The 14,319-nt window shown below is 43.1% G+C and overlaps 1 protein-coding gene across 2 annotated transcripts in view; it reads left to right on the forward strand.

The window, feature by feature from the left end:
* The first annotated feature begins 699 nt into the window (after window positions 1-699).
* Window positions 700-14,319, forward strand: part of npr3 (natriuretic peptide receptor 3) — a 28,723-nt gene continuing 15,103 nt past the window's right edge. For both annotated transcript variants that reach the window (XM_079516164.1, XM_079516165.1), the window contains exon 1: window positions 700-1,576. In XM_079516164.1, the coding sequence (XP_079372290.1) occupies window positions 904-1,576 (673 nt within the window). In that variant the 5' untranslated portion in view covers window positions 700-903. The remainder of the gene's footprint in view (window positions 1,577-14,319) is intronic.

Below are 14,319 nucleotides of genomic sequence, written 5' to 3' on the forward strand. Positions count from 1 at the left end.
GTGTGTGGGTGACAAGAACATTCCCTTGAGCAAGGCACTATAGAGAGCCGGAGCAAATGAAAAGCACACATTCTGAGTGACCTGAGAATAACAAGCTCACAAAAAAAGTCTCAAACGGGGGTCTGTGGCCTAATGAAACTTCAAACTGGGGGTCCTTGAAATCTAAAAAGATTGAGAATCACTTAGAGTGAGTGTGAGTGTGTGTGTGTGTGTGTGTGTGTGTGTGTGTGTGTGTGTGTGTGTGCGCGTGTGTGTGTGCGCGCGTGTGTGCGTTTGCGCGCGCGTGCGTGCGTGCGTAACAGTGTGTCTCTTTAAGAAGGAGGCGGGACAGGAGCGGTATGACGTGATGAATATTAATGAGCAGTGTGCTTTATAAGGCCAGGCCAGAGCAGACATCGTGTGGTGGCTGGCTGGACAGTTACCACGGTAGAGCACCCAAACCTGTTACTGCACTGACGAGAGACCAGGAGGATAAAACTACCAACAAATACACACTGAACTGTTTGAACGTTAATTCAAAGATAAATATATTTATTTAACATTGTATTCATTAACGTCGGAATTCAAGTTTGGGGCTTTTTTTATTACTATTATTATTTTTTACCTGTGTGTGTGACTGTGTGTGTGCGTGTGTTTGCGTGCGTGTGTGTGTGTGTGCGTGCGTGTGTGTGTGTGTGTGTGTGTGTGCGTGTGTGTGTGCGCGCGTGTGTGTGTGTGTGTGTGCGCGTGTGTGTGCGTGCGTGTGTGTGCACTGCCACTGAGTGAAGGCAAATTGTTGGGAGCAAAGAAACAAGTTGAACAGCCTATTGAACGGGCTGCATCTCTCTATCTTAAACCTACCTGACAGTAAAATCCATTATTCCTGCTCAGTGGAAGAAGAACTGCCACGTTCTGTCAGTCACCATGCTGTCATGTTGTGTGTTCGTGTGCTTTTTACCGCTGCTGCTCTGCCAGCCTGTCAGCAGCGGCAGCATCACGGAGGACATTGACGTGCTGGTGATCTTACCCAAGAACAACTCCTACATGTTCTCCTACCCGCGCGTCGCGCCGGCCATCGACTACGCCCGCCAGCGTCTGAAGCAGGACGCAGCGGGTCCGTTCGGCGGGCTCACCTTCAACGTGCACTATGAGGACTCCGACTGCGGCAACGACGCGCTCTTCGCCCTGGTGGACCGGGCGCGCTGCGCCAACAAGCCCGACCTCATCCTCGGTCCCGTGTGCGAGTACGCCGCGGCGTCCGTGGCGCGCATGGCGTCGCACTGGGATGTGCCGGTGGTGAGCGCCGGCGCGCTCGCCAGCGGCTTCAGCGACAAGCGGCGTGAGTACTCTCACCTGACGCGCGTCGCGCCCTCCTACCTGAAGATGGCGGACGCCTTCGCGGCGATGTTCGCGCGCTTCGCGTGGCGGAGCGCGCTGCTGGTGTACGAGGACGACAAGGAGGAGAGGAACTGCCACTTCGCCGTGGAGGGCGTGTACCTGCTGCTGGGCGACCACGCCATCAAGAACTACCCCATCCACTCCAGAGAGGAGCGGCTGGACACCGAGGATATCCTGCAGCAGGTCTTTGACACCGATGGTAAGACCTGACTCAGGCTGACTGCATGAGGCCAAATGCCTTTTACAGTAAACCTCTATAGTTCTCACATGTTCAACATGTCAAACATGTTCAAAAATAGCAGATGTGCAAGCTTGCGCCAGTTTATTAAGCACTTGAAATATATCCATCCATATATTCTTGGGTGGGGGAAAAACGGTCCAAGTAGAGTCAATTCAGGTCCAGTTTACTAAGGCTAGAGGATGAAGTGGTTAATGCTGTCGTTCACCGAAAATAGCAGATCTACAAACTCACAATGCGTTGCTAGCTTGTAGATCTGCCATTTTTCGGCCTGTGCCCAAGCAGTTAAAATACTCTTGGATAATCAACACTAAACTGCCATTGAACTTTGATAAATGATAAAATAGAAACACATTATTAACTGAGTGAATGATTGAATCAATCAGTCAGTCAGTCAGTCAATTAATCCAATCAATCAATCAATCATTGTATGCGGGGGGCACGGTGGCACAGCCGGTAGTGCTGTCGCCTCACAGCTAGAAGGTCCTGGGTTAGATTCACGCTGGAGACGCTGGGGGCGTGTTCTCTCCTCCGCATCATCAGTGCCCATACCCGAGGCAGGGTTGGCGAAAGGGCCTTTCTGTGTGGAGTTTGCATGTTCTCCCCGTGTCCCCTAGGGTAGGTACCCTCAGAAAAAAACATGCAGTAATCCTGGTCTCTAAACTATACCTACTAACTGCCTGATGGAGGGGAAAGGAACTGGTCGGAATAACGTGTTCCTTCCACGCGCTACGTCCGGCCAGGGAAACTCTCCCCTGTTAGGTGAAAAGAAGCAGCTTGGACTACTCATGCATAGAAGGAAGCATGAGGTCAGTCCGCTGCCCACCCAGGTTGGCAGAGGAAGTGTAGCGGCAGAGGAAGTGTAGCGTCCAGGATAACATTAGATAATTGACACTGGGTGAAAAAAAAATCAATCATTGTATGGATGGATGGTAGTTGTGGGCATAATATTGTCGAGGAAACGACCTCAACAGTGAGGAATCCAAGTGTGTTATATTGTTGTAAAGCCTTTATACAATAGCTACTGATGTTTCGCTCGCCGACGAGCTGATCTATACAACGTCTCGTGGCACTTGTAGATCTGCTAGAGATGAGGCTGGAGTAAATAAGCTAGGCTTAATTCTCTGTTTTCAGCATGTAATGAATAGAAATGATGGCAGAGTTCTATCAGTTTGTTGTTGGTTTATGCAGAGTAGGTGCCTTGTCTGTTGCCATAGTTACTTAAAATCCCATACCAAGCGTAACCACGCACGCACGCAGGCACACACACACACACACACACACACACACACACACACACACACACACACACACACACACACACAATCGACTTCCATCCAAAGCCACCTCATGCTCTCCTGATGGCCATTGCTATTCATGTAGCGTTGCGATGCTTGGCCCCTGAGTGGGACCCTCATCTTAGGGGCCCGGTCCGGCTGCTCCATCTGCGTCCCACTGTTTGTCTTGGCAGTGGCCACGTGTCAACAGATCTGATCATCTGTCCCTCCGCACACCATCCAATACCCTCTCTGTTTGGCTCTTGTATCGCCACGGCCACTCACATCTATGTCAGCTCCTGACAAAGCGCTCGTATAGGTGTCACTTAACCCATTAAAACCTGGAATATATATATATATATATATATATATATATATGGCAACATACGTTTTTCAGAAAACATTTTTAGCATTTTTGGAAAATTCTTGTTTTGAATTGTTTTACCACAAATGTTCTCTTCTGGGGCTCCCTGTTACAATACATTTTCAAATGCATATCAATTTGGGGGTCCTTGGCACAAAAAGGTTTGAGAACTAATGATGTAGAAGGCATTTGGCCACAGGTCTTACTCTTAATGGCTTAAAGGACCACTTCACCACTTTTCAACATCTCTTCATATAATTGGTCCTCACTAATGTTCATGATAAAACACCACCATTTTTTTCCTACTCAGTCTGTGTATCATAGGAGGGCTGTGGGCAGTTCAGACATCCGTCCACCAGTGACATCATCGTTAGGCAGATTCTTTTTAAAACAAGATTTGTTTTAAAATATATTTAGATTTTTATTATCGTGAGAACGATGGCTTCCATTTTTGCATTGCAACTTTTCAGGAAAAGAAAGCCTGTAGTTTCTATTGGCTTGGAATCCCCATCGATGATGTCACTGGTGGACGGGTTTCTGAACTGCCCACAGCCCTCCTATGAGACACAGATTGAGTAGAAAAAAATTGCGATATTTTATCATGATCATTAGTGATGACCAATTATAGGAAGAGAAGTTGAAAAGTGGTGGAGTGGTCCTTTAAGCTAAACTGCTGAAACCCTCTTTACTTTGTAAAAAATATATATAATACTTAGTTGCTTACTTGCTGCGCTCTTTCCCCCCCACTGCAGTCTACACCAAATATCATCGTTGCAATCAGCTATGGCAGATCCCCCCCCCCCCCCCCCAGAATAGGGATGCTAGGGTTTTTTGATTAGATTTGAAATGTTTATTTCAAATAAAGCAATTTAGAAAGTAATATAGGCTAGCAAATTCAATTAATAATGCAAAAAAAAGAAAAAGAAAAGCTGTTCGAAAAAGGAGTGAGAATTATTGCTCCCATCCCTTTTCCGTCAATAAATATTGATAACAAGCTTTCACGCTATAGTCAATCCCAGCTATGCATGCTAGGGTACATGGTAAGTGGTTAATTTCTAATCGTGACGCATTGTTGGTAGATCTGTTCTTGTGGGCATTCATTCATTCATTCATTCATTCACAAGGGCATACACCGTACAGGATAAGTGGATGTGGGCGGCTCAAGCATACTGTACAGCACTTCGGAACTGATCTGTAGATGGCAACAGGCTGTGGATAGAAACCCAAGTGGGTTGTTCCTTGGCATTGACTATAAGGTCTTGGAAATGCAGGACAGCCAACAGATAGAGAGAGAGAGAGAGAGAGAGAGAGGTGTACACCCCTCCATTGGCTCCATATGTTGCATTGGCCAGGCCCAGAACTGTGTGAGAGCGAGAGACCACTATAGTGGACGTTCCGGTAAATATTGTCTATTGCCACGCATGCAGTACATTGGTATATTATCGACCGATACTGATTGATTGATTGATTGAAATTTAACAGTTTAGAATTACAGTACATTTCAAGCACAAACTCAATACAAAGACTGTTAACTGTGAGTGGACAACCCAATTAAGCATTACACTTGTTTACAAGGATGGAACCTAGGTAGGTAATTTCATCTTTACGTGTGATAACATTGTCACCCACTCTAACCAAGAAGCCATTTGCCTTGCTGAGATTACTGGCCTTGTTGACTGCCATCAGTTATATCAACAAATAAGATGACATTCACCAATGATGCCAGTGGCTGTTTTTATCTGTCCTTTCATACATCTATGATTTACTTTGTGCTCATTAAAAGGTGAAGGGCTGAAAAGCACTAAATCTGTAATTTTTGTAATGATAAGTTTAGTGAACACTAAACTAAATGCACTGCCATCGGCATTAGCTATCAGACAAATTGTTATTTGAAACATCGGTATTGGCCCAGAATTTCCCAATCAGAGTAACAAGACATCCTGTGTGTATAACCATAATGTGTCAGGCACACGTGGAAAGGACTCAGGATGCAGACACAAAAGTCACTGAAAACGGGTTTTAATCCACAAACTTCAAAACAGGCAAGGGGCAGGCAAAAAAATCAAAACAGTAGAATGCTAAAGGTCAAAATCCAAAGGCAGTCAGCGAGGGCAGAAGTACCGGCAAGGGCTTGGCAAAAATCGTGGTCTAGAAAAAGCAAAACAGATATCAGTAAGGCAAAGGCAAGGCTTGAATAGGGCTTGGGTGCTTGGAAGGTCACAAAACAATCTGGCAAGGATTGCAGAGCGACTGAGACTTAAATACTGTGGGCATGATTGCAGGGGATAGAATGCAGGTGGTTCAGACACACCCACACTCCCACTCAGACTGTGACATAATGTATGATTACAGCATGGATGTATGGATGCTAGATACATTTAAATGCTGTAAGTGACCTTGTTATGCTTGTTTGGAGATAGGTGAAGAGTTTTATTCCAACATGACTGATCATTCTTGAAAGTGACTCATATTTTTTGAAGCCCTTAACCAGCATTAGACCTTACATGAAACAGACATCAGCCGCATGCCAGGTCGTAATGATTTTCTGGGAATTCACTTCATATTTTGGATTGAGTGCTTTTGTATTGGATGCAGCCTCCTACTGAAATGTCTGGCATGAATTCCAAGGACTTGGGGAGGGAGACAGAGAGAGACACAGAGACAGAGGGAGAGACAGAGAGAGAAAGAGAGAGAGAGAGCCTCGCTGTTCATACTGACCCAAGCCTGTTCTGGCTGGCATTTCTTTGAAAGACCCCTCCGGTCAATGAAGTGTATATGGTTTAAGTGGTTAAAATGGCAGTTAAAATAATGCTTAATTCATGCTTTGTCGTACAAGTGGTTATTTGTGGTGCACGACACTGGCGCACAAGAAAGTGTAACACAGCAGATTGTTCTGTGCACTGTGTTGCATAAGATAGCTCTAATGACTCTTGTCTACGATGTTTTTGTTGCTGACTTGTTCATTCTAGTCACTTTGAAGCATACTTGTTCTAATTGCACTCTTGGTAACTGACCTTGTATAGAGGGTATGCGCGTGACATCATCATCAAACCAGGAAGTTATGCAGGAAGGCCTACTGAGTGGCAAAAAACTATTTTCTGGCCTTGACAGCCCATACATCCACACAGAAAAGTCCTATCTGATTGCATTAAACAACGTTAAACAATGTTAAACTCACTTTGCATGTTGCTTTGCCACTCGATTTGCCACTCAATGGTGCCATTCACTTTAAGCATGCGCATACTCTCTATTGTTTGATGCCACATTTGTGTGTGTGTGTGTGTGTGTGTGTGTGTGTGTGTGTGTGTGTGTGTGTGTGTGTGTGTGTGTGTGTGTGTGTGTGTGCGCGTGTGCGTGTGCGTGTGCGCGTGTGACATTTATGCAACAAATGTTTGACATTTTTGACATTTGTAGACAGTATCTATATTGCTCCCTGTGGGTGGGAGTGAAAATTATCCACTTTCATACACTTTCAACACAGATCTTTAAAAATCAACAAGCTTGTACAATGCACGTGTGCGTGTGTGACATTTATGCAACAAATGTTTGACATTTTTGACATTTGTAGACAGTATCTATATTGCTCCCTGTGGGTGGGAGTGAAAATGATCCACTTTCATCCACTTTCAACACAGATCTTTAAAAATCAACAAGCTTGTACAATTTTTTAATAGACAACATATAAAATATGGATAAAGGGGTTAAAAGAAAATTATTGTGAATTTGTGACGCTGCAGTAACAGATTTTACTGGGGACCCCCTGGAACCCCCTCAAGGACCCCTGCATAGACCCCACTGTGGAGTGTGGATCCCAAAGCTGCACATCATTTCACTTCCTTGGCATGCATCCGTGCAGCGCAGGCAGGGAAACCAGCCATGCCCATTTTTATAGTGGTTGTCTGTGCAAAAGGCGAACTTGAGCAATTCACCCTAATGGTTCAGCATTCGCAGTCATTGGCGTAAAGTAACTCAGTACATTTAATTAAGTACAATTGTAAGGTATTTGTACTTTAGTTGTGTATTTCCAATTTCCATCCACTACATCTCAGATCCAAATATTGTACTTTTACTCCACTACATTTATGTGAAAACCTTAGTTGCTAGTTACTTAGAATATTTTGATTATTATTACAAAACATACTTCAGCCCTATATATATATATATATATATATATAGCTGATCTGTGTCACAATGTAATGCAATGTGAAATGGGACATTCTGCATAATGAGTACTTTCAACTTTCAACTTTGATACCAATACGTTTTACTTTTACTGAAGTAAATTTGGATTATACCAGACTTTTACTTGTAACGGAGTAGTTCTACATTGCAGTATTGCAACTTTTACTTAAGTAACAAATGTGAGTACTTTTTCCACCACTTCCAATCTGGTTTATACATACAGGAGGGGCTTGCTTGCTGCAGCGCTATAGCTGGCTTTGCACTTTTGCAATCCAGCCCTCTTGACTTGATGGCACGGAGCTGTTTGTGACCCCAGGCAGGGAAAGTACACCTCATTGTAGAAGGGATAGTGTTTGCATGTCGAGGCTGTACCGCTGTACGCAGCAGCAGCTCATCAGCACTGATACCCACTGGTGGAAAGTAACTAAGTACTGTACTTAAGTACAATTTTGAGGTTTTTGTACTTTACTTGAGTATTTCCAATTTCCAGTACTTTTACTCCACTAGGCCTACATCTCAGCGGAAAATATTGTACTTTTATGCAGTCGCCACTACATTTTTTTTGGAAACCTTTGTTACTAATTACTTTGTAAATTTTGATTATTATTATTACAAAACATACAGTAACCACTTCAGTTATTTTCAAATGGCTAAAATGTATAGGGCTGATCTGCTATTTTCTCAAATCTTTGTACTTTTACATTTGGTAGTCTACTTTAAGTACATTTTGATGCCAATACCTTTGTACTTTTACCCAAGAACATTTTGAATTCCGGACTTTTACTTGTAACAGTAGTTATATTTATGCAGTATTTATATACAGTCTTTTACTTAATTAAAAACTATATCCACCACTGCTGATACCTATCGTTACTGTCGGGCAGAAACATCTTAACTCCACCATATTTTAAGTTTGTGATTTTTCGTAATGATACAGCGTCACACGAAAGCATCAGAAATAGAAGATATACAAGCTCGAAATTCACCAAAAATCCCGTATATTTTGCTTTTTTTATTTGAATCCTGAAAAGTAACAGTTTTGGACAGAATGAGGCTTCCGCCCGACAGAGGAGGAAACCTATGCTCGTTGAGCTGCTACACACGGCGCCCATAACACTTCCTGTTTATATTAACATATATTATAGAAATGGTCCTTGTATAAATTAGCATGTGAATCGTGTTTAAACCGCCGCTGTCGGGACGGAAACTCCATACTCCATCTCCATATTTCAACTGTTTTATAAATCAGTCAAATAATTCAAAAACAACGTTGTGCTGTGATAGACGAGCTCACAGCGCATCGTGTAGCAAGAGCTTACTTCAAAGTAACGCTTTTGGACATACAAGGTTTCCACGCAACATCGACCGATATTATACATGCTAAATAGTGCAGCGCCACAAAGTGCATGGCGTGGAAATTAGTATTCCAGGCATGCCAGGTACTTCATTGTGAAGCTTTTGAAGGGTTCTAGGGAAGGTTGACTGACGGTCCTTGGGGGCAGGAGCGGCCAAGTAAATGTTTGCATGGTTCAGCATATATTTGATTGGGCCCCGGCAATAAAGAAAAGTGTCATTTAAGTCCAAGTGAACAATCGTCTTTCAGATAGCTTACCTTGCTTAACCCAGTATTAGCAGAAATCTGTGTGTATCTTCGTGGTAAAGAAATGATCCTTGAAGCACGCATTTCATAACAGCCTTGCGTTACTATTCTCATTGCTCTTCTTTCATGGCAGTAAGGTGATAGATCAAGTGTTGCTGGATGTTAGTTACATGCACACACAATTTAGGCATTTAGCAGGCATGTCGCGCACGCACGCACGCGCACACGCACACGCACACGCACACGCACACACACGCACACGCACACACACACACACACAGAGATGGATGATGTCGTTAACAGTTCCCAGATCCGTGATGCAACCTTTTATGTGTAATACCATAATTCTCTTCAGTATACTTTATGCTGTACATCGTTTTGTGTAGTATTTTTCAGAGTTCAAGATGAGCCCCTGCATAATAGTATTTACAGGTATTTCCCTTTGCATAGATACATGCATTGAAGTCAATTCAACAGGCCTTCCTACAAACTGTAGGACAGGGCATGATGATAGGCAACAATGTTAAAAAATGTTTACAAGCTCACAATGCGGCAATGCGCTATGAGCTATCAGCTGGTTTCACCATGCTTTGGTGGTTAAGATACAAGAGCACATGCACGTATAGACGGTATAACAAAAAACAACAAGAACCCATGTAGGTGTGTTGCATTTGAAGGAAAAATGATATCTTATAATTTGTTTTGGAAAACCAAATCCTTATTCCTTCTTTCACATCATGTGCAAACTTCCTATGAATGGAATCCATTACACGTCAGGTTAACACGGTTCTTCCATGGGAGGCCAACAGTGTGGAGCAGTGTGTTGCCAAGCAGTTCTTCATAGCCTCAGGTGAGCTTCGTTAAGGATCCACTCATCCAGGTGGAAGACGTCATTGGGACATTTTCCAAAACGACTGACGTCTTTTTGATTCCTACTCGGCTCGGCAGTGTCTGTGTTGTTGTTGGGTTTTTTTTGTCTTTTCATCTTGAACATGTTGCACACCACGGAGCGCACAGCGACTTTATGGAATCCAAAACACAAATATGAGAGCGCCGCCGCTGGCGTAGGTTTCACAAGCGCTGGAAAAGCTGCAGTATAACCGTCTACGGATTTAGCGAGTAGCTAATTTTAAATCCTATATATACTTAGTGGACCTGGTGGTGTCCACCAGGGCTCTATGCTAAGTGCACCAGTATTTCCCTCTACACATGACACCTTTTTAGAGCTGATTTGTTTGCAGAATGTTCGCCACAGAATAGTAACACTAGCATTCAGGTGTTTTAAAGTAGTAGTTCACCCCAAAAAAGTACTTGTTTTCTAGCAATGAATTTATATTCTATCAATTACAGACCCCATGAAGCCTTTAATTCCTGGATTTTTTTCTTCTTCTCCGCATTCCGTCAGTAGGAGACCAGAGACTCCGGTCATCACATTTTTCGCTCAGGAATGCTGCATGAATTCAAGGCTTCATGGGGTGTGCAATTGATAGAAAATAAGTATTTTTGGGGGGTGAACTACTCAGATTTATACTTGGTTGCACTCTGTGTCTGAAAATAACAGATCTGCAAGCTCACATAGAACCATCTTTTGGTTTGCGACACTGGGGCGCAGCTTAACCACTTAAAACCTGTAAGAGTCCCTCAGGAGGACTGTATTTTTTACTCTAACCCTAACCCTATAGTAAGTAAGTACATTTGCTTAAGTACTGTACTTACCGGTAAGTACATTTTAGAGTTAGGCTATTTGTACTTTACTTGAGTATTTCCAATTCCCATTACTTTTACTTCTACTCCACTACATCTCAGAGGCAAATATTGTACTTTTACTCAATACATTTATTTGAAAACTTAGATTTGGATTATTATTACAATAATAATCAAAATCTACAAAACATACATTAATTATTTCTTTCCCATGTCCGTATATATACAGACCCGACGCTAGGGGACGTCATATCCCAGGTCTGTATATATACGGACCCCAATATATACTCCGTCTATAATGGTTGAGTCCCACTGCAGCTTTTAACATTGGTCCGGTCCCTATGGCAACGCCCCACCGCTCCAGCTATGGGATTGAAAATATAATCACCGTGTAGCAGTTGAAAGGAGGATTTTCAAATGTCCATAAGTCGGACTCCAGGAGAGCTGTCCTTGGTAAATCTTCTGCCATCCAAATTTCGGATTTAATTTGTGCCTTTGTACTGCGACACTCCCGCCATGTAAAAGCTTCTGACGAAAGGTAAACAGTGTGTGCTTGTTCCAATGATACTCGAGTGTGTGTAGCGAGTGTGTGTGGGGGGTGGGAAAACTCTGACTTTTAAAGTGAACGCGTATGGTGGAACCTGGAACTGGGATTTATGCTAACAGCTAGCCGCAATAAATGAGTTATATACATTTTGGCCATGCGCCGCGACACAGTGTGAGCTTGTAGATCTGCTATTTTCAAAATATTTGTAGACATTTGAAAATGTGATATGAGACATTCTGCACAATGAGTAGTGAGTACTTTTGGTACTTTAAGTCCATTTTGATGCCAATACCTTTGTACTTTTACTCAAGTATGTTTTGAATTCCGGACTTTTACTTTACTGGTATTTCTATATTACAGTATTGATACTTTTACTTAAGTAAAACATTTGAATACTTTTTCCACCGATGGATGTAAGGACAACATTACCGCGTACAGCATCCCATATCTGATCCCTAATCTGATGCTCTGATCGTTCCAAAGTCCACTCGCCACCACTCTTTTTCCGCATCAGTTGCACAATATTGCACAGGATTGTGCACACACACGATATTAGACATTACATAACGTTATACCGTTTCCAAGCAGGCAGTCTGTTTGAGGGGTAGAAGGGAGCTCCGTGGCGCTGCGTCTCTGACGTGAATCCCCCCAGAGACACGCACTCCAAGACGTCTCCCAGCCCATCTATAAAGTCCTTGTGTTCACACACACACGCACACACACACGCACGCACGCACACACACACATACGCACGGGTACGCACACGCACAGTCACACACACACATGCACACATGCCTCCCTGCTCCTTAGAGCGATGGCTCAATGACCTGCTTTTATAAACCCCCCAATTCACAATTAGTGTTTTCCCATGTAGGGGCTGCAACTAGCCATTATTTTCTTAGTTATCATTCTATCGATTACCTTTTTTGATTAATCGGAAAAAAAATCTATTTAAAGCTTAAGCCCTCTTTTTTAATTAGTCGCATAACGGTGTTGTGCGATAATAGTGAAAATCTGCAAGCTCAAATCTACAAACTACAATCTGCCTTTAGCTTTTCTTTATATTGATAAGATGTTTGCCTATAAATGACAATCAAAAATAGGAGATTTATTATTAATAATAGATTATTTTTCATAATAGATTAAATCGATTGGACCAATAAACTGTTGTGCCCCCTACTCTCATGCATATTTTTCTGTCAAGCAACGAGTGTCCAATCAATTACAATCTCAGTTATTCATCAACCAATCGATCAGTTAAATTTGAGAGAGAGTCATCCCAAATATAAAAGACAAAGGCAGACTTCTATCCATTTCTGCTTCATGCGCCAGTCCGCCAGGCCTTTCACACGGGGCTCCGTCCATAAATCCTTGTTAAAGGAACGACGGTATGACAAGTTGGCATGGGCCGCAGCCCTGCTTTGCATATGCACTCACTCTACGGATTTTATGGCGAGCCCAGGGCAACATAAAATGCACTGTGAGTCCTCAATAAGTGCGGCCGTGTGTGCGCGCTAGCTGCCCTCCGTATAAGCATTCCTGCGTTCATTTGTAACTAGCGTTGGGTGCCTTAGCGAGAGAGGGGAAAATCCAGGATTTTTGAAATATTGCTGGCTGCAAGCAGCTTACCCCATGGAAGGGGCAGGGGGTAGGCGCACACAGAGGCCAGTAGTGTGTGCGCGGAGCCGAGTGTAATTAAAGGGTGCTATAGTGCTGGCAGCACTGAGGTCAAGTTTGTCCCGTAGCGGACTCAAGGGGATATTTCAGGAGGTGTGTTAAAGTGACAGAGCTGTGGGGAATGTTCCAGAGAGACTCTGAATCTTCCTTCTTGAAACAGGGACACCTCTTGGGTGACTTCTCAATCAATCGTCTCTCTTATTTATCCCGGACGACTTGTTGATTGTTGGTTCACTTTATTTTTAACCGCTGGTACGCCAGAGAGGAGGGGGAAAAATGTATATCGGGCCATTTCGATGCAGATTCTTTTTTAGAAAGCTTATATACGGGAGGGAGGAGGAGGCAGGGACACATGTATGAGGTTCATTTCTTTGCTTACAGATCTCATTGGGAAAAGACGGCACCATTCTTTTAGCCGTGTTGTATTACCATTAGTTTAGTTTACTATAGTTATTATTGTATCCCATATACAACCTCAACCTCTAAGGGTGATTCATACTTAGTTGCTCGCCAGTCACATCTATCGAAAATAGTAGATCTACAAGCTCACAACGTATTGCGATGTGAAGCGTTATAAGCTTGTAGTTCGGTTATCTTCAGTAGCAACCCGGTATAAATCAGCCACGCACTGGAGTCTTATTGAGGCAGATAGCCAAGATTGAATACGTTATCCAGAGAGAATTCAAATGATATCCCACCCCTCCGCAAATCCACAAAACCACCACAGCCCTGGTTTATTTCCCTAAAGGCCAGTCCACACCAATGCCACTCCTTGCAACTACTTGCACCCATTATCCCCGATGGCAGTTGTAAGGAGTTGCATTGGTGTGGACTGGCATTAAAACTGTTTTGTTGCAAGGAGTCGCGACTAGTTGCATTGATGCAGTCTGTATACTTGCTAATGGGATCAGATCTGTGCATAGCTGTCAGATTACTGAAGGTGGCATACTATTCTGGTTCATTTTCTCATAGCTTGGTTTGATTGGTGAGGCAGATGTAGATGATGTGAACCGGACACTCGTAATATGACGTGACCTTCATATGTGCTTCGAGCCTTCGACCCATCGGCTGACCAAGTCAATCGAACAAAAGAATTGGAAACAAGTGGAACCAGAAATGGGTCTACTTACTAGTACTACCTTCTGGAAAACTGTGACTGACTGCAGTGCGGTGTTGATTTTGTCAACTATAACTATGTCGACTATAACGATGATACACAACTACCTTTTTTTCTCCACTGACAAACTAAATAAAACGTAAGTTATGATAACTAAGATTAAATATACTGACAATTTCATCAACAAATAAAAAATCACACCCGTGTGAACTGAGTGGTGTAAGGTCTTATATAGA

Source organism: Electrona antarctica, assembly GCF_951216825.1.
Source record: "Electrona antarctica genome assembly, chromosome: 12".
Lineage (NCBI taxonomy): Eukaryota > Metazoa > Chordata > Actinopteri > Myctophiformes > Myctophidae > Electrona > Electrona antarctica.